The sequence below is a fragment of the Giardia intestinalis genome, chromosome 4 (genome assembly GCF_000002435.2).
Source record: "Giardia intestinalis strain WB C6 chromosome 4, whole genome shotgun sequence".
Taxonomy (NCBI): domain Eukaryota; phylum Fornicata; order Diplomonadida; family Hexamitidae; genus Giardia; species Giardia duodenalis.
The window spans coordinates 2,596,023-2,615,390 of NC_051859.1; the positions used below are offsets into that span (position 1 = coordinate 2,596,023).

The window sequence follows — 19,368 nt, forward strand, 5'->3', positions numbered from 1 at the left end:
CCTAAGTCACGCCTTCCCCCTGCACAGGAACCACCAGCAGAGGAAGCCCACGAGGCCCCCCACGACAGCGACCACGGCGACGGCAATGCCCGCGATGGCCCCCGTGCTGAGGCCGCTCCTATTACTGCCAGAGGACACACAGGAGGCCCCAGCATCATCAGGGCTGTACCCATCGTTGCACACACAGACAGAGTTATCATCAGTGGAGTTGCTGGGACAGCCATCCACGCATGACTTCCTCCCAGGGCTCACCTTCCCACTACTACATGCCTCGCACATGTCATCCCTGTTGGGCTTCTTACTACTGTCACAGGAGGTACAGACAGCGGGGGCCATACCACCATCAGACAGAGCTGCTGGGGCTGTACACTGGGAGCAGCCCTCTACCCCCACATATGCCTTAGCAGTATTACCAGTGCCTGTCAGTGTGCCAAGGGGGTTACTACAAGCCAACACAGACTGATCAGTGTTGGATGCACCAGGCACTACGAAGTACCTATTGTTGGCTGCTTCTGTGCAGATCCCAGTATTACCTGCTGTCTTGCACATGAAGCTACCAGGAGCCTTCTGAGTGCTATAACAGCCACCCATGTATAGGAAGTAGTTGTTGGTGCACTGTGTACATACACCATTAGCACAAGTATTCCCAGCCTTTTGAGCCTCACTAGCACAGAGACCATCTATAGGAGCTTGTGAACTATCTCCACAATAGGAACAGTAGTGCTTTGTGGTGCCCTGATCATCTATTACGATGGCATCACAAGAGCCAGCTGTCCCCCCACAAGCCGTGGGGTCCTCGCAGGTCTTCTCTGTGCATGTATAGTTGTCTGAGGTTCCAGCGGGCTTCCTGTTAGGCTTGCACTTTGTGCACTTGAGAGGTCCTGTAGACTCCTTTGTGCACTCGGCACACCCATCGATGCCCCCCTGTGCATTATCACAAGCAACGCACTCACCAGTAGGACCATTGCCTTTCATGAAGAACCCAGGCTTGCATGTATCACACTTATCATTGCCAGTTTGAGTGCAGGTGGCACAGTTAGCACCTGGACAAGCGGTGCATGTAACCGTACCACTACCACTACTGTAGTATCCATCGAGGCACTCCGAGCAGGTCGGCGGTGTCGCCGAGTCCTTGGTACACTTCTTACACCCGGCAATGCCCTGGTCATTTGGATCGGCTCCAGCTGAAACGGTACTGCATAAAACACATGTTTTGTCCTCCTTCATAAATAGGGCCTCGTCAGCGCCTTTACATCCAGCGTAGTCTTTTGTCACGCACGTCGAGGTCCCATCAAGGGCCGTCCTGGGGATCTTACTGTTATCACAAGCTGTGCACTTCGGCTTCTTGGTAGTCGAATCAACCTCACACTGGGTACATGCTTGATCTATCGTGTTGCAAGGAAGGCACTTCCCCGACTCCGGGTCAGCATAAGTGTTTCCAGTGCATCCATTATTATTCACGCATGACTTGTCAGTCTTCAGGTACTTCCCCTCTGGGCACGATGTACAATGATTCTGACCACTTCCATCGCAGGTCAGACAGGACGGATCACACTGCTTGCATTCGTTATTCTCTTTATAGTACCCTGCTTGGCACTCAGTGCACGTGGCAGGTCCTGGACTATTAGTTGGTTCCGTGCACTTGAGGCAGTTAGCCACCCCCGTATATCCATCTGCTCCCTTGGTATCCCAGCAGAGGATGCACTCCCTTCCCTTCTCTGATGGTGTAGCAGGGTTCTTGAACAGGCCGTTAGCTGTATTACACTCAGTGCACACTCCATTACTGGCTGCTGTGCATATCTCACTGCCAGGGTGTGCATCCTTGTTGTAGCACCCGCCCATGAAGAGGAGTCTCATACTATCACTATCACCCCCACACCACATAGCACTATCACTATCACTGTACAGCATTCACTACCTAAGTCACGCCTTCCCCCTGCACAGGAACCACCAGCAGAGGAAGCCCACGAGGCCCCCCACGACAGCGACCACGGCGACGGCAATGCCCGCGATGGCCCCCGTGCGGAGGCCGCTCCTATTACTGCCAGAGGACACACAGGAGGCCCCAGCATCATCAGGGCTGTACCCATCGTTGCACACACAGACAGAGTTATCATCAGTGGAGTTGCTGGGACAGCCATCCACGCATGACTTCCTCCCAGGGCTCACCTTCCCACTACTACATGCCTCGCACATGTCATCCCTGTTGGGCTTCTTACTACTGTCACAGGAGGTACAGACAGCGGGGGCCATACCACCATCAGACAGAGCTGCTGGGGCTGTACACTGGGAGCAGCCCTCTACCCCGACGTATGCCTTAGTATCTACTAGTGTGCCTAATGGGTTGCCACAGGCCAGGACAGACTGATCAGTGTTGGATGCACCAGGGACTACGAAGTACTTATTATTCTCATTGGCAGCTGTACACTTACCATCGGCTGCTGTCTTGCACATGAGGCTTCCTGGTTCTGTATCATACTTATAACACCCACCCATGTACAAGAAGTAGTTGTTAGTGCATTGTGTACATACACCTTGATCACATTGATTATTTGCTTTAGCACTATTACACTTCCCATCTATAGGATACGTATTAGCTTCTCCACAGTATGAGCAATAATGATGCTCTACACCCTTATCATCAATCACTATTGCATCGCAGGCACCAGAGGTACCACCACAAGCAGTGTCATCCTCACAGGTCTTCACACATGTATAGTCATCCCCCGCATCTCCATTGGATTGCTTCCTGTAGTTAGGCTTACATTCAGTGCATTTGAATCCACCAGTGTTAGAGCATGCACTGCACCCTTCGCGGCCCTTATTGTCCACACTGTCGCATGAGACACACTCACCAGGGGCGCCACTCTTCAGGAAGAACCCGGGCTTGCAGGTTTGGCACTGGTTAGCATTAGCGCTGTTGCAGGTGGCACAGTTGGTCCCACAGGGCTTGCAGGTGGTATCAAAGTAGAATCCAGGGAGGCATTCTGAGCAGATTGGAGGCTGTGCCAGGTCGGTTTTCTTACACCCACTGCACTCAGCAATTCCCTTGTTGGGGGCGGTTCCTCCGGTAGCGCTGCATAGTATGCAACTGTTCTCATCCTGGCTTAGGAAGTGTGTTCCCACTGTGTTTAGCGCTGCACATCCCGCCTTATCCACGCACTCTGTTGATCCATCGACATACCCTTTAAGGAGAGGCTTGGCTCCCCCACAGGCGGTGCACTTCGGCTTCTGTAGCTTTGCATCGTACGTGCAAGCAGTGCACTCTGGTATGCCCCCCTGATCTGCTCCAGCGTTACAAGCTATGCACTTGCCGGTGCTTGGGTCGGGGTACTTATCTCCATTACAACTGCTAGCATCTACACAATTATTCCCATCGAGATACTTCTCGCCCGCACAGAGGGTGCACTTAGTTGCGCCCTCACCGCTGCAAGTCAGACAAGCTTCATTACATTTGACACATGCACCGTTACCATCTTTATAGTACCCTGCTTGACACTCTGTACACGTGGCAGGTCCTGCATTCCCCGGTGCTGTACACTTGAGGCAGTTGGCCACTCCTTTGTTCTCATTCGCTCCCGTGGCATCATGACAGAGGATGCACTCCCCACCAGGGGTCACCTTCTCTGCCTTGTTCTGGAATATGTACTGACTATCTGTATTACACTCAGTGCACACTCCACTACTGGCCTGTGTGCATATCTCACTCCACTATCACCCATTATCACACATTGTACAGCATTCACTACCTAAGTCACGCCTTCCCCCTGCAGATGAACCACCAGCAGAGGAACCCTATGAGACCCCCCACGACGACGACCACAGCGACGGAGATCCCCGCGATGGCCCCCGTGGAGAGCCCGCCCCTGTTGGCGCCAGAGGACACACACATGCCATCCCTCGGGACATAGCCCTCCTCGCACTCCCCGCAGACGCCCTCTGCGCTGCACCGCATGCACCTCTCTATGTCACAGACAATGCACTGGGTGCCGTCCAGGCTGGGTCTCTGGTCTTTATTGGTACATGCCTCACACTTGTTGTCTGCGCTGCAGTGAGAGCAGCCCTGGGCCGGACACACATAGCAGGTGCTTCCAGCCATGTTGGGCTTCTTATTGTCCTCAGCACACACCTCGCACATCCCGTCGATGGCGCAGCTCTTGCACCCGCCGACCGCACACAGGGTGCACCCGCTGCCATCCTTGTTGGGCTTCTTCGTCTTGTCGCACGCACTACAGACCGCCGCGGCCATCGCATTGGCGGCTGGCGCCTGCGGGGCCGCGCACGCCGTGCAGTCTAGCACGCCGACGTACGCCTTGTCGCCCGCGGTCGCTCCCACAGGGTTGCCACAGGCAAGCACGGACTGCTGAGCAGCAGAGTCCCCGGGAATCTTGAAGTAGCGCCCGACCGGTGTGGTGCAGAACCCACTTGGAGCCGCAGAGCACATGAGGTTGCCAGGAGCCTTCGACACATCATAGCAACCACCCATATAGAGGAAGTAGTTGTTGGTGCACCGCGTACATACGCCATCGGCGCAGGTATTACCTGCAAGTGCATTGGTGCACTTCCCATTAATAGGGCCATAGCCGGCGCCAACACACTTTGAACAGTAAGAGAGCATGCTGCCGTCGTTGCCGACCACGATGGCGTCGCAGGCCCCTGCTGTCCCTCCACATGCAGTCTCATCTTCACAGGTCTTTGTACATGTGAGGTCGCTAGGTTCTCCGCTGGGTCTGTAGTTGGGCTTACATTCAGTGCATTTGAGGGACCCCACGCCGCCTGTGCACTCGACACAGCCTGGAATCCCACTTGTCTCGTCATCACAGAGAACGCATGTCTTAGGCGGGCCATCCTTAAGGAAGTACCCCGGCATGCATCTTGTACATGTGTTGATTTGACCCGCTGTTCCGCACTCTGCGCAGTTTCCTGTGCAGGCCTCGCAGGCGTTTCCGTTGACTTTATACCCGTCGACACAAGCCTCGCAGGTGCCTTTTGCGGTGCACAGCTTGCAGTTCTGGACTCCGCCCTTACCATTGTCGCCGCACTGCACGCACTTCGAGGCGTCGTAGAAGTGCGTCTTGCCCACTTTGCACTCGGCCTCATCAACACAGGTCGTTGTCCCATCCAGCTCGTCTCTGACCGTCTTACTACCGCAGTCGGTGCACTTCGGCTTTCCCGTGGCGTCGTCGTATGCACACGCGGTGCATCCTTGTATCTCACTGCAGGCCTTACAGGTCCAGGTCTTCTTGTCCGCATAGTTACCATTGTCACATCCACCAGCATCTACACAAGTGTTACCACCCTTCAAGTACTTCCCCTCAACGCAGGCGGTACACTGAGTCGGAGTATCAGCTGAGCAAGCAGAGCAGCCGTCTCCGCACTTCACACATGCACTGCCCTTCGTAACGAACCCTGCTTGACACTCTGTACACGTGGCCGGTCCGCTAGTGCCCGTGTGGGAGCATTCTGAGCATCCAGCGACTCCCATGACCCCGTTTCTATCTATAGTATCGGAGCACAAGATGCACTCGCTACCCTTCTCTGATGGTGTAACTGGGTTCTTGAACAGGCCGTTAGCTGTCTTACACTCAGTGCACAGTCCTCCCTCAGCCTTTGTGCATATCTCGCTGCCGGGCCCGTCGGTTGTCTTGTAGCACCCGCCCATGAAGAGGAAGTACCCGTCGCCGCACTTTCCGCAGGTGGTTGCCGTCTTGTCGAGGGCAGTCCCGTCTGCTTGGGTGCACCCGGCTGCCGCGGCCTGGGGGGAGCCGGGGGGCCAGCAGAAGCCGTCGACTGGGACGCCCCCGGTCTTGCACTCGGTGCAGATCTCTGTGCTACCGACCGTCTCGCACTTATCGGTCTGGCAGGTCGCTGTATGGTTCCCGTCTTGCTGGCAGGTCACTGCAAGCGCGCTCACCACGAACAGGGGTATCAGTAGAAAGGCTGTGGTGTGGACCGGATTGCGTGCAGCGGGTGGGGGTGCCCCGGCGGCCTCCTCTCTGAGACTCCCACTCCGAGGGTTGCCCCAGGGGGGAGCCCGCTGGCCTGGTCGCACACGAGGCGCCCTGTCGTGTGCCCGGAGGGACGGCGCTGCACGGGCGACGGGTGAGAGGTGGGATCGGCTCGTCGAGACAGAGTAATGGCTCTACTCGATAGCCCTTAGACCTCCTGCTTCACTGGCAACCATTCCTGAGTATGTAGCGAAGACCCGTGCGAATAGCCCGCCTTCCTCCGCCACTGGATTGTTGCTGAGATACAGGCCTATAGAGGGGAAGGTTGCAATCTGATCCCCGAGAGTAAATGCATCAAAGATTGACCCCAGAAACAAAACAAGGAAGTCGACGAAGAGCTGGCCTGCGCCGGTAGTGTGCCACCGCCTCGCAGCAGAGCTGTCAGACACAAGGCTCTGGCCCGGCTCTGGGTAGGGAGGAGCCCATGCTGCAGGGCCGCTGAAGTTTTGACGAATACGCTCTACATATGCCTCGATGGGGGACGCAGCGGACCGACCGAACAGCCGCCCGATTAAACGAGGCCGCCCCCTTGCCCGGGCCAGCTTCAATCGCGCAGAAAAGTAGGGCCCCGTCTCTTCGATCCCGCTCAGCAAAAGGCCTGCCTCTCCGCTCTCACTCATCAGCCCAGTCGGGAAGGACACAGAAAAGGCGTGCTCGCACGCAGAAACGAAAGACCTGGCGGCGTGGAGCAGCGCAGTCAAGGGTCCGCTGTCGCCCAGGTGCATACAGCGCCTAACCTGTTCCGACACCGAAAGGACGAGTGAAGACAGGGACTCGCAGACAACGGCTGCTTCGCGGCAGAGAGCCGTGTAGAAGAGCTGGTCGCTCCAGTGCGCCGAAATGGAGGCAGCATCCTCCACACGGAGGCCGGACAGGAGGCTAGCCAGCTGGTCGGAGGCCTCTGGCTTCGTAAGATGCGCTTGAGCGCGCGTCTCGTGGCAGGCGCGGAGGCGCGAAGCAAGGATCCTGTCCAGCGCCCCTCGGATTCCTGCTGAAAAGTGCTCACAGATGGACGACGCCATGCACTGCCGCTGCCTCTCTAGAGAGACGCCACGGCCAGCCGGAGACGGGGATATGCTTAGGGCGGAGTGTGCGCGAAGAAGGCACCGGAGGCAGGCCGGGTCGCTGATCTGTGCCATGCAGGCACTCGAACACTCAATGGCGTCCAGCAAGCGGTCTGTTTCCTGCAGCCTTGCGAGCCGCGCTAGAAGCTGGTGGAGCCTTGCGCAGTGCGTCTCCGGGCCCACTCGGCTTCTCCCCGACATCGCGTCAGCCTGGCCCAGAAGAAGGCCCAGCCTAGAACGCAGGTCGCAGGCCCTGCGCCCCTCTCGGAGACGACTCGCCCCACCGGGGTCATGCCCACCTGTTGACGCTGGAACAGGCGGCCGCACAAGCATCTGCAGCGCGGAGGACACAGGCGGAAAGGAGGGAGCCTCCGCCGGCGACGACGCCCTGGGCGCCATAAACTTAAGATTTGGTCCACGGCCGGTGCATTACGCATGTAAACACCTTCCACGTCGAGTGCAGGATAGCCAGACCGGTGAGGGCCTTCGTTGCTATAGCGTGGCAAGTAGATGCGCATGCGGACCGGTGGACTAGGAGGTGAGGGCTCCTCGGAGACCGCGGTGAGTGGGCGATGGCTCGGGCTCTCTGCCGAGGAGGGCAACCACGGCGAGGCTGCCGGCCCTTGCCGTCCGTCATGCTCTCGCCAGAGGGGTGCCTCCCGACTTGCTCCGCCTCCGGGGCTGGCAGCTGAATGAATGGGGTCCGGAAAGAAGCATGCGCGTGCCCGCTAGGTGATCTAGTGGTGCAGTCCAGGGCCAGTGGCTCCTCGTCGTCGGAGGCGCTAAGATGCTGCCCAGCGTGCCCGGTAGGCCAGTGCATTGTGCGACAGCCAAACGGGCTCTGTAGCCTGCCACTGCGTGGACGGGCCTGGGAGACACGACGCTACGCTGAAGCTCCAGTCCACCACGGAAGGAGACGAAATCTCAAAATGCAATCGTATGCAATTTGGCAAGAATAATTCCCGGACAGGCGGACAACCGGAGAGGCTGCCGAGGAGGGCTCATGCTTGCGTCTTCGTTGCGCTCCCTGATGGCGAACTACCACGCCACCGGCGGCGTCGTGCAGGACGCGGAGCTGCTGGCGCTGAGTGACGGCCTGCTCGAGGATGCACGACGCAGCCCTGCCTCGTGTGCCTTCGCAGCGAGCCTTGCAACGCGCACAGCAGGGGAGGGGCCCGAGAGGCTGGAGCGGATCGTCCTGCTGTCAGACCTACAGCTCGGGGTGGAGCAGTCGTACGTCCTCTGGATCCTGGACCTCCAGCCGGAGAGCAGCGAATGCGTCCTCAACTGGCCTACAACGAGACTGCTGCTGTGCCTTGTGTGCGCGCATTTACTCGACGCCACCACATTCGGAGCGGCCCTTGCGGAGCTCTGTGTCATCGGGGGCGTAGACACTGTGCGGGACGTCTTGACTGCTCCCCTGGGCACCGGCGCAGCCCCGTTTCTGAGCGTTTATGCGTGTGGTACAGCGCTGCTGTGCATGCTGCTGGGCTTTGGCAAGGGCTGCGGAGACCCTTTCAGCGCTTGCCTTCCCCTACTGGAGATTCTGCGGGCTGACGCATGCGCGTTCACAGCCCATCGAGCCGCTTCGTCGGCCAATCCGCGGCTGCCTCCCACTGACCCGGCAGCCTTCCCCAGGCTTCTTACAGCCAGCGACACTTTCCAGGTGCTTCTCACATGCAGGCGGGCGCGCAAGTTGGCCGGCGCCGACTCTCTGATGTGCAGGCTTTCTGATGTGCAGGCCGTAACTGACAGGATTAACGGTGTGGCTACAATGGAGCTACGTGGCGCAACGGCATTGGTGGGGCTTTTTTCTACATGTATCGCTCCAGATAGCCTGGCTGCTCTGGTTGCAAACAGGGGCTCGCACTTTTGCCGCCTGGCAGCGGGCCTTGGTCCGCCCAATCAGATAGAGGAGCAATGGTTTGGCAGCGTGTTTGAGGTGTTACTCTTCTTGCACTTTTTGTGTGCACAGGTGACCAGGTGGTTCCTGCCAGAGTTGCAGGGCGCTGTGAACGTGTTTGAACGAAGCAGAAGACTGATAGCAACATCGCAGTCTGACCCAAACTACGCAACAGTAGGGAGATGCGAGAGACAAGGAAATGGTGCGTCAATCATGTTCAGGTGGAGAGCAGACGAGTCATCTAGCTCACTACTCATCTGGAGCTCGATACAGCTTCGGACTGGTCTAAGTACCGGTGGGAGGCTGTTGTCACCCGAAGGTGTAAATAGACTTACGAAACTAAAAGAGATCCTTGCTGAGGCAGAGCAAGCATTTTAGACTACATCCCCAGTCTGACATTCCAAGGATGCGATTTTTATCTCAAAACTTGGTTTTAAGATGACTTCTTTTCCTATCCGGATTGGACCCAGCGACTTTCTCTTCTACGGAAAAGAGTCGTCTACCCTAAGAATTCATGCTGTTCATAGTGAGCCACTCATGGTAATACTTCAGACCATACTACGGCAAGCCAATTTAAGTTATGCCTTGGAGAAGAACGACTCTGTTGTCCCCGTAAAGGTCGAGCCCTCTGCACTAGTCATGAATCCTGATGACAGGAAAGCGATTGCTATTAGCTTTTCTCCTGCGCATATCAGTTCTTTTGCAATTGGAAAGATCCTTGTTAAGGTTGCTAAGCTTCATACAGAAGAGGTGATTGGCACGTATCAAGTGCCAATCCTTTGCCTAGCAGCGTGTGTAGACCTAAACTATGAACTCTTTCAGTCGACTAGTGATGGAACACACGGACTAACAGTCATAAACACAGGAAACTCCCATGGTTTTGTTTGTACCCGTAACTTCCATGGCTCAGATATTGGGATCATATCCCCTGGGGAGCGCATCTTTTTGCCTACACTATCAGACGCATCATCATTGTTTATGGCACCAGTGCTTGTTCACGCACTTGCATCTCTACTTACAGATGACGCGCTTTTTCGCACTGGTATGCATACAGATGTCATTGCTAGCCTTAAAGCAGAATTTCCAGAGTCAATTAAGGCCAGCATGGGCACAGCTCTGGATGACATAACGAAAATGGCATACTCTCTTTATAGCGCATACACTTCCTATCCATTTAAAAGCGACTTACTACGTTTTCTTATCAACCATTGCGTTTGGTACAGCTACAACAACGGAAAGCTAGATGAAAAGCCCATCTGGATCAATACCAGGATGCTACCTAATCATTGTACCACTGAGCTATCTGGATCCTCGATTGGAGAAAGCGTTGAACCGCAGCTATTGTCTTCTTCAGACCTGTCTGTTACTTTACAGCCACTCGCCAACTCGACCCGCCCCATAGGAGGTATAAATGACCGAATGCTTAGCTCTTCAGACTCTGTATCTATTCGCACACATTTTGCTGACCACGCCCCCGGTAGACCACCTGTGATTCCACCAGCGTCGACCTCCACCCTTGAGCCTCGAAGACTAGTGATTGAAAGCGGCTATAACCTAGTTAGTAACAGTGATGAATCACCGGATACTCGCGTACACCAAGCGGCACCGAAGGCAGTCACTTCTTATCAGCCTAGTAGTCTGTGCAAATCTAACCTACCCCCTTCCTCGACTACTTCTGAACTATCAGCAACTCGAGTTGTTGCTGCTCCTTCTGCACATGCAGATATTTTATATTCACCCAAGAAGCCACCCTCAATCACATCCCCACAGTCACATACTGAGTGTAAAGCCAGTTGTCTGGGGCAGACTCCAGCCTTGGAAACTTCACCTAACGATCTACACAGTGTTACTGCACAATCTGTTTCTCGAATAAAGTCGCCGTCCAGTTCTGCCATCAATACTTCAATATATGGCGTGACCCAGCCACATACCTCGTCTACCCCCAGCTCTGCCACCCCAGTCGATGAGATTGAAAAGTCCATTATTAACTCAACCGGTGTCCCACCGTCAGTCGCGCACTCTGCCCACCCATTGGAGTCCAATAACCAGAATACTTCCCAGCATCCATTTGAGCACGCATCTACAAATGTCTCATCTGCCCCCCAACGATCAGTTACCTTTACAGATGATTATTCTAGACGCAGTTATTGTGATCAGGATTCAGTCCATGATGCGTCCTCAGTTCACCGCTTTTCGACCCCAACTCCATCACGATCAACACACTCATATATGCAATCGCCAGAAGATGCGTTGATTGGCAACACTGCAATTATGTACCAAGACTCACCTGCTAGAGCATCTTTACCAAGTTTTGGTTCGAGGGTCAGATCGCATGAGTTTCCTTACTCACCCATTCCTGAGCATGTGTCCAATCCCTCTTCGCAGCATCTACTTCCATCTGGTTATGATTTACAGTATAAAAGTCCAGATAATAACGCAACAGCCCTAGAAAAAGAACTCATTGACCAGTACAATTCTACCCTAAGTGAGTATAGGAGCCTCACACAAGCAATCAAAGATAATTCTCGCAGCGTAAGCAAATTAGCATCTGATTTAAAGGAAGAAAAAAGTAGCACACCTTATACACTCGAGCAAGACTTCACTGACGAGTATTTACCGGACGTGCGTCCATTGTGCATTCACTTTGCTGAGGATAGCATTATTTACAACAATCCGGCAATGAAGTGGGCTGTTAACGGCGTGCCAATATATGAGCGTCCAAAGTACAATGCAACCATGTTCTGGAGAGTTCTAAATGATTCGTTTCTGCTGGGTGGTTCTCCGTTCTTTCCCCCTTACCTAGAATCTCATCGTGGGGTGAACACCACAGGGGGAATTTGCTACCTTACAGGCTCCGTTACTGTGGAAAATAACGCCAATCAGAGTGGATTTATGAACTCTCTTTTGCAGTCAGAGACTCTTCGTAACACTAACGTTTTAGATGCAGCAGAGGATCTACACTATCTTTATTACTCTCTTTCTTTTGTTACATTCGATCCCAGCATATTGAGGATGCGCCTTAGCATTAAGGCTGATAGGCCGCTAACAGGGCGCTTGTCCCCTGGGGAGCAACATACAATAGAGATAACAATTGCAATTGCTTATTCCGACGTTAGCGGAACAGATCTACCAGAAATACCCATGTTCTTACAGTCTTTCAACAGAGGCTCAGATAGAATGAGTGTAACAGATTCTGGGGCATCTCTTTTCTTGCGTGTCTTTGGTGCTCGGTTTGACCGACAGTTCTTTCAAGATGAACTAGAGAGCCTTGATACACTCCAAAATACGATTAGGACACCATCCCGCTTCAGTATCCGTGAGTGCATAGATTTGCCTGTACGCTTTCTCGATGGCATTGTCTGTGATCGAAATGTAGCTGTTAATCCTGTTAATCTGCAGGAGCATAAGGTTGAGATTCAATGTAGTAGAAAAGGTGCTATGGCTAGTTATCCTGACTATACATATGCGGGATCACGGTGCACAAATAGTGAGAACAATACTCAGTGCTTCAATCTTCCTTTTCTGCGCTTCCTAGCATCAATCCCGTTAATAAAAGTGGAGGAAGGGCAATCCGTGACGTTTCCAGAACTGTTGTTACATTTACCTGATGTGGATGTCTATGCGCAGAGAGAAAGACGCCAACAGCAAGCATTAGTATCGGAACACCTTGCCTATGCACGGAATTCTTTAGCCTCGAGGCCAGGGGCAGATGTCTTGTTTCTTTCTGGAAGATCATCTAGTTCTAAGCAACGTAAGCATGCAATTGATGCAATGTGTGCACAACTTTCCAGTTCTCAGTCTTTGCAAAAACCCATATTCAAAGGAGACGTTCTTTCAGCTGCACAATCTGTTCCAGTCATCATGCCTACAAGGTTACCACCTGGTGGAGGAGCTCATATCAATAAACAGGTCAGCATTTCTGTCACTCCAGCTAGCACACCTATTCTTAGTGAGTACGTTAGAGAATCGATTGCTGACTTGCCCCAATATGATTCTGGTAGGGCTCCAGCTCCCATTCTTACGTCAGCGTTCGAATGCTTTATCACCGCGTTGCATACCACTAACGAGACGCCCTACTATCTTCATAGACATGGACAGCTACCTCCTGGATACTCCCTTGCTTCTGAAGTAGAATCTTCCAAGACAAACATCATTCTTTCACTGAAGGATTTGGACAAATACTCCAATGTCACTAAGTCAACCCGAGATTCAACAGAGTATCCCATTGCAACCATTACATTTGTTGTCAAATTCACTAGAAAACTCATTAAAAGATTACTAAGAACGCTTTCTTCTTGCGAAAACTTGCCGTGCTTCCTTGAACAGAAGTACGAGATCAATATTAATAATCTTGCCCATCCTAACGCTTCCTCAGTGAGTTACCAGATCCTACTACGTATTCCACTGCAAATAGACCCATCCAGTTTGGTATTTCTGAAAAGTGCAAGCCAAGTAACCCGTGTGGATCGTCTAATGGGAAGTTCGGCCCCACAATACAATACTCAGTCAACCAACGGTGCCGCTATGCTCATCTCAAATTGTGCAATGAACGTTAAAGCAGAAAACGTCAATGGCTTTCTTGACGGTCTTTGGACAGATAGTTACTTTGTCAACCTTCCTCCATCCTTTGCTGGTGCAAAATCCTTTAGTTCTATATCCCTTCATAATGCTTCTGATTATCCTGTAATAGCTGTTCTTTCTGGCTTAGCTCTTCCATTCAGCTACAGGACTACTTGTCGACTGGAGCCGTTGTCTAGCCTCTTGGTGCCAATCAACTTTGCGCCCAAACGCCCAGGCCAGTATAATGGAACCTTGACCATCTCATATAGCCAAGTTATTCCAGACGAAAAGCAGGAAGCGCTTCTACTTCAGAAGCGTATGCTTGACAGGGGATTTGGGACGAAGCATGCGTTTTCTAAATCGCACTACCTTGAGCTAGACGCTCTTGAACGTCTAGCAACCACGTCACCTTCTCTGTCGACAAGACCAAAGAGTGCGAATATGTGGGATAATATGGTGGCGAAGCCTGCTGGAACAAAATGCAAGGAGCGAGCGAAATCAAGCAAGACAATCTCTCGTAACGGATTATCACACATGAAACAGTTAGCATATGGTGACACCAAGCTAATACCAGAGTGCAGCCGCTCGCAGATAATACCTCCTGGTCCCAAAAAGGCATTCTATGTCAAATTATCTGGGCTAGCACTGAATACTCCACTAATGGTGACTCAGCCACCTTCTCAACTATATAATACGCACCCAGAATATGAGCCAGAGATTCCAAAGGCCACAATCATATATCTGCAGAAAGGAACACGTACAGCCCGGATTCTTCTGACCAATGTCTCTGATAGAGCATTGCTTTATGATATTCAATTGCTAATCCCTGGGGATAGAGATTCTCACGACGCTGCATATCACATGCTAACCGTTATGCCACCAAGCGGTTGCATTGAGCCCAAGTGTCAGGCAGCTATATCCCTCCATGGAGCAAAACAGTTTCACAACGAACTTTCCATCGTGCTCAACATCTACACTAAATACAGGTCCGATGGAGATCTTATGATGGCTCTGTCTTACCGTGGACTTGTTAAGATGCACGCGTAAAGCTCACTGTTGAGCTTGATTTGTATATAGATGTTGCTACGCTTCTCTCTGCCTCTACAACCGAGAGACCGTGCTGCATGAGCTGTGAAATAGAAATGGACCCCTCTGGAAGCGGCGACCCTGCGACGTAGCTGTCTAGTCTCAGGTACCCTGCCTCATGGCTTGCCTCTATTTTGCATTCTGTGTCCATTATTGTATATGTGTCTGAAGAAGTTATTAGCCTCGGGTTAAATAGGTCTATCTTCTGATTCTCCCTTATGAGCATAGCCATCTGTCTATCGTGCTTATGCTCTTCACTCCTCTCCATGGATCGTATTGCCCGAGCACGCTCAATGGATTCTATGGTTGTGTTCGCATCTGCAATTGCCAAGTCTTCGTTATGGAGGAGTTCCTCAACTGGTGCAGGACACCGAATAGCGTTAAACCCGAACTGATCCCCGAGCAAGTCTACGTGGTAGCGAAACTTATCATCCTGAAACATTGTTTGGTCGAACTCAGGAACCTTGCTACCTCCATATCTATCAACAGAATTACTTTCATGTACCTGTGCATACTCCTGTGGAATGATCACTGGCTTGGGGAGAGACTCAAACTCTTTGTAGTAGCGTTCAAAATCATCCAGTATTGACTCCAACTCGTCTGTGCTGAATATAAACCTCCTCGAGGTGTCAGACCTTGAAGAGGACAGTTTTTCTTTTATAATCTGGTATATCTCGGATTGAAAATAGAATATGTTAGAGATTGCTGGCTGCATCTTTTGGTCAGGGTTAAGATTATTATCAAAGTGCGAGATCTGATAGCTCATCCACCTCAATCGTGATAATGTGTTATATCGTGTGACATTAAAAGATGGACACTCAAATTTTGTGATGAAGTCTCCATACGGTGTCTGGATCAGTCTCTTGAACGGAGGAGACGTTCTGATGAGGATCTGCTTCTCTGGTATCCTGGTGTGGTGTACTCCTTGTTTACCCGTCTCAACTGCCATCCCATCCTTGTTAAGTATTGGTTGAGGTGTCAGGGACTTTATTTTCCTTTCTGTTGAACGATGGGTCTTGTAGATTGGCGGTTCGATCTGTTTGGTGAAGTATGACTCTATCACAGCTGGGCTCTTTTGTTCTGTGGCGCTTTCAGCAAGAATTTGCCCAATAAAATTAGCACCCTCATCTTTCGCCGTCGTTTTCTCGATGCCCAGATAGCATGCCTTCCGTGAAACATACCCAGCATCACTTTCAGTTGGCCCGTAGCTTACTTGTTGTACTGAGTACTTTCTCAGTTCTTCACGACTCTCAGTTCCGTTGCTGTTATCATCTTCGCTGCATGACTTGATAGATTTGGTAGACTCATCTCTAAACGGAACAGTAGTAACTCCAGTAAGCTGGTCTAAAATTGGTATTCCTGGAGTTGTCTCAAGTCCAGAAGCATCAAGATAGCATGCTCTTTGTGCCTCCTTCATCGAACTACTGGCTATAGAAACCGATTCTGGTTGCAAGTCGGCATCAGCTTCTATTAATGAAGAACTGGGAGAAGGCACAGGCAGATCTGATCCTTGTATGCACTGAGTAGCCTTTTTGCGTACAGACAACGGTGTAGAAGAAAGTGAGTGAAGTGGATTACTGGTGCTGGGACTCTTAGATTTGGCGGGTGTGGCTATCTCAGAGATATCTTTGTTCTTGACCATGATATGTGGCATTTTATCCTGCGCTAACTGCATGCTATTTGCGAGTGCAGATGACGATCGTTTGGATCGAGCTGCTGATGTAATAACAGGGAGCTTGCACTTATAGGACCCTGCGCCTCTACTAAGCGGCCTTGCTATGTTGGGTGAGCTCTGAGGCACTGGGATAGGGTCTAGCATGAAGCTGGGTCTTGTACTCATAAAGGTTGTGAGGTTTACACTTAGATTTAAAATCATCGAAAAGTGCCCAGAACGGTCGGCCTATCACTTCTTTATGGCCTGTTGGCTCTTTTGGTTCTGCTGCGGTAGGATCCTTTGCTGCCTATACTGGCAGTCGCCGACATAGTTTTGAACAATGGTGTTAAGGATGGGAATGCTTCTAGAGTCTATTTGCAGAGTGAGGAGCGTCTTTGCGTAGCTAATTACATCACTACTATAATCGACTTGCCTGTAGTCAATGGACATATGCTCGTACCGATTTATTGATTTTTCTGGATATACTCGTACCAGGCCTTGGGGTTTAGATTTCGGAGACGCTCCTCGAAGTCCTGCTCTACCTCTGCCTTTATCTTGTACATTTCATTTCGCAACTTTGTGTCATATTCGTCCTGAATTTGCTCACGGAGCTTATTAAATCTAATATCGCTCTCGAGTAATTTTTGTTGGAGCTCTAAGATCTTACTTTCATATTCCAAACATTGTAATTGCTTAGTTCCATGGCAATCCTCATCTTCTTTTTCTGTATTTGGCACTCTGATGGTTTGTAACCCAGATGAGCACCTGGCCCCATCCAACTCCATGGTGATTTTATCCCAGGCTATGCTGGCGTCTGCCGAGTCCCTACCGTTTGGAAGAGTGCATAAAAATTCATCTAGGGTATCCTCTATCTTGTTTTCCTTTATCGGTAGCAGCGGATTAGTTGCCGTTGTCATGGGTGAACACTCCTCATCAAGGCCCCGTAGAGTCCGTCGTTCGTCCTCTGCAGGCCCTTCGTGAAGCTTCTTAAGCAGGTACGTTACCTTGCGTCGCTCGTTTTCAGCATCTCCTTGGGCCTTTGCGAGATCCGCTGTTAGCTTTGCCAAATGATCCTCCAAGTTCTTGCGGATATACTGCTCCTTCATCAACATCTTGCTCAGGGTAAACTGATCCTGTGTTGCAGCATCAAGCTTCTGCTGCAAGTGTTTAATTAGGTCGTCGGTAGTGGGGTCGTGCAGGTTACGGTGCTCATCATGTAAATAGGACGAGTCAATCGAAGAGTCACATATGTGCACTGACTTTTTTTCTTTTTTTGGTGAATCAATCTCAATCCCAGGGTTCGTAATGGAAGAGGGAAAAAGTGCATCCTTTAAGATGGCACGAAGCACCCCCTGAATACTCTGCTTCTTGTGTAGCTCTGGATTAATTACAGTTAAGATGGTAAGTGTTTTAGCACCGAATTCTTGGGCCTCTAGTAAAGAGAGCATGTAGTTGTGTATTTTCTTGTGGGCAGGTGAAGGCTTGGCTGCGCTGAAATATCTAGTAAAGCTTGCTTTGCGTGTTCTGGCATCAAGATACTTCAAGATAACGGTGTTGTGATCGGAAGGCCCTTTTACGCACTGGTAGTCACAGAAGATAGAGAGCCACTCGGGCGCGGATACAGGGGTTGTGTTGGACATCTTCCCGACAAACGGAGAGAGAAGGTGAATTTTCATGGGGGCTAGTTCAGCACCATCCACAGATAGCTCCAGCTGAAGGGCATACGTCTCCACACGGTCCGCTGCGAACCTGCGAACTGCCTTCACAACAGCTTCTGCAGCGCTGCGAGTTAAGCTGTCTCTTGTTAACAGTCCTATTGCTTCCTCCTCAAACATAGGTTCTTGGTCCATCGAGTGAACAAAGCGATAGCCAGTGATAGCGAGTTTATAGCCTGTTAGACGAAGTATTAGACGTAGGAGCTCGTCATGAACTGCTGTCATATCGGTTTCAAGGAAGCGGGGCACAACTAATAGGAACGTTTCTGCCACGACCCTCTTTGGCAAGAGATGGTAGAGGGCTGTGCATATCCTTTTTCTGGCAGAAGATGGGGTCCGCAGAAATGACACGTCCCCTTCCAAGAACACAGCTCCATCAGAGCACGAAATGCATGCAGCTTGAAGACTGGTTGCCTTAAGATCAGGAGGAAAGCCTGTGACTACTTGAAGCAAAACATCTGTGCTCATTTGTCCTTGTTAGCTTCTTAAAAACACGAGGTCAAAACCCATCTGCTAACGCATAAACGATAACATACAAGGCAGGCTAATCAGCAATATAGCTGAAAATTTACAGCACAGCGTGCTCTAGAGCAGACGCATAATTTATACATCAGGCCTGTCCCCTGCAAGCTGCCGCCATCGGGCTCGTTCTGCAGCTATCATAGTATCTAATTCCGCAATCTGCTCCCTTATTGCTGTATTCCGCTCGCGACATCTAGCAAGCTCTGTACTGGCCTCTCCGATTGACGAACTAATTTTAGCAAAGCTCTCTTCCCGTTTCTTTGCAACATTCCCAAAGTACGCCTCATGCTTTTCCAGAATTGCTTTGAAGGTCGATGCCAGCGTGCCCCCAAATGTCATGCCCGAAGCTGCTGCATCACTGAGCTTTGAATTGATATCATCCGAACCAGTTGACAGTGGAGGATCGCCCCTTTGGATAGATGAAACTGTAGACCTCTTTGCATCCCTGGATGGTGGAGCATTGCTGATGACACTAACTAATTCTGCGCTGGCCGCAGAAGCCCGTGCACTAGGACTGTCGCTGATGGTGCTACTTAGCGTCTTTGGCTGTCTATACTTGGAAGAAACGACCCTTTCCTCTATTAGTTTGTCAACAGGAACATATTTAGAGACGGATGGGGCTCCGGGACGGTACACCAAAACCCACGCGTCATTAGGGCTCGCCTCTGGGTTGTTGGCCTCAATGAACTGCTCCCCAGCTTCAAAAGAAAACTCGTTGCTGGGATCCTCAGCTGTATATGGCTGTGCAGCGACAAACGTACGAGAACTCATAGACTTTGACTACTGCTATTTTTGAACGACAAGGCGGCAACCCGTTGAACCAGGCTGAAGCAGACGTTGCTGCATAGCTTCACAA

The 19,368-nt window shown here is 51.5% G+C and overlaps 8 protein-coding genes and 3 pseudogenes across 10 annotated transcripts, besides 2 other annotated features; 2 read left to right on the forward strand and 9 right to left on the reverse strand.

Annotated features, from left to right (window-relative positions):
• Positions 1-6: 6 nt before the first annotated feature.
• Positions 7-1,911, reverse strand: GL50803_0050272 (annotated as a pseudogene). The gene has a single exon.
• Positions 7-1,911: a sequence feature (pVSP).
• A 12-nt stretch (positions 1,912-1,923) lies between these two features.
• Positions 1,924-3,711, reverse strand: GL50803_0050273 (pVSP; annotated as a pseudogene; the record flags this gene model as incomplete).
• A 43-nt stretch (positions 3,712-3,754) lies between these two features.
• GL50803_0050274 lies at positions 3,755-5,662 on the reverse strand (annotated as a pseudogene). Its single transcript has one exon.
• Positions 3,755-5,662: a sequence feature (pVSP).
• Positions 5,663-6,142: 480 nt separating this feature from the next.
• GL50803_00111911 (uncharacterized protein) lies at positions 6,143-7,471 on the reverse strand (the record flags this gene model as incomplete). The annotated part of the gene is made up of 1 exon (XM_038045650.1): positions 6,143-7,471. One exon carries the CDS (start codon positions 7,469-7,471, stop codon positions 6,143-6,145), a length of 1,329 nt encoding a protein of 442 aa, XP_037902108.1.
• A 4-nt stretch (positions 7,472-7,475) lies between these two features.
• On the reverse strand, positions 7,476-7,892 carry GL50803_0060903 (uncharacterized protein; the record flags this gene model as incomplete). The annotated part of the gene is made up of 1 exon (XM_038046247.1): positions 7,476-7,892. One exon carries the CDS (start codon positions 7,890-7,892, stop codon positions 7,476-7,478), a length of 417 nt encoding a protein of 138 aa, XP_037902109.1.
• Positions 7,893-8,075: 183 nt separating this feature from the next.
• Positions 8,076-9,353, forward strand: GL50803_00104232 (uncharacterized protein; the record flags this gene model as incomplete). The annotated part of the gene is made up of 1 exon (XM_001704654.1): positions 8,076-9,353. The coding sequence occupies one exon, from the start codon at positions 8,076-8,078 to the stop codon at positions 9,351-9,353; it is 1,278 nt and encodes a 425-aa protein (XP_001704706.1).
• Positions 9,354-9,413: 60 nt separating this feature from the next.
• On the forward strand, positions 9,414-14,582 carry GL50803_0016869 (uncharacterized protein; the record flags this gene model as incomplete). Its single annotated transcript, XM_038045888.1, has 1 exon — positions 9,414-14,582. The coding sequence occupies one exon, from the start codon at positions 9,414-9,416 to the stop codon at positions 14,580-14,582; it is 5,169 nt and encodes a 1,722-aa protein (XP_037902110.1).
• GL50803_00104234 (uncharacterized protein) lies at positions 14,566-16,275 on the reverse strand (the record flags this gene model as incomplete). The annotated part of the gene is made up of 1 exon (XM_038045619.1): positions 14,566-16,275. The coding sequence occupies one exon, from the start codon at positions 16,273-16,275 to the stop codon at positions 14,566-14,568; it is 1,710 nt and encodes a 569-aa protein (XP_037902111.1).
• Positions 16,276-16,524: 249 nt separating this feature from the next.
• GL50803_0011153 (uncharacterized protein) lies at positions 16,525-16,725 on the reverse strand (the record flags this gene model as incomplete). Its single annotated transcript, XM_001704653.1, has 1 exon — positions 16,525-16,725. The coding sequence occupies one exon, from the start codon at positions 16,723-16,725 to the stop codon at positions 16,525-16,527; it is 201 nt and encodes a 66-aa protein (XP_001704705.1).
• A 14-nt stretch (positions 16,726-16,739) lies between these two features.
• Positions 16,740-18,458, reverse strand: GL50803_0011152 (uncharacterized protein; the record flags this gene model as incomplete). Its single annotated transcript, XM_001704652.1, has 1 exon — positions 16,740-18,458. The coding sequence occupies one exon, from the start codon at positions 18,456-18,458 to the stop codon at positions 16,740-16,742; it is 1,719 nt and encodes a 572-aa protein (XP_001704704.1).
• A 135-nt stretch (positions 18,459-18,593) lies between these two features.
• Positions 18,594-19,283, reverse strand: GL50803_0011151 (uncharacterized protein; the record flags this gene model as incomplete). The annotated part of the gene is made up of 1 exon (XM_001704651.1): positions 18,594-19,283. One exon carries the CDS (start codon positions 19,281-19,283, stop codon positions 18,594-18,596), a length of 690 nt encoding a protein of 229 aa, XP_001704703.1.
• Between the last annotated feature and the right edge of the window lie 85 nt (positions 19,284-19,368).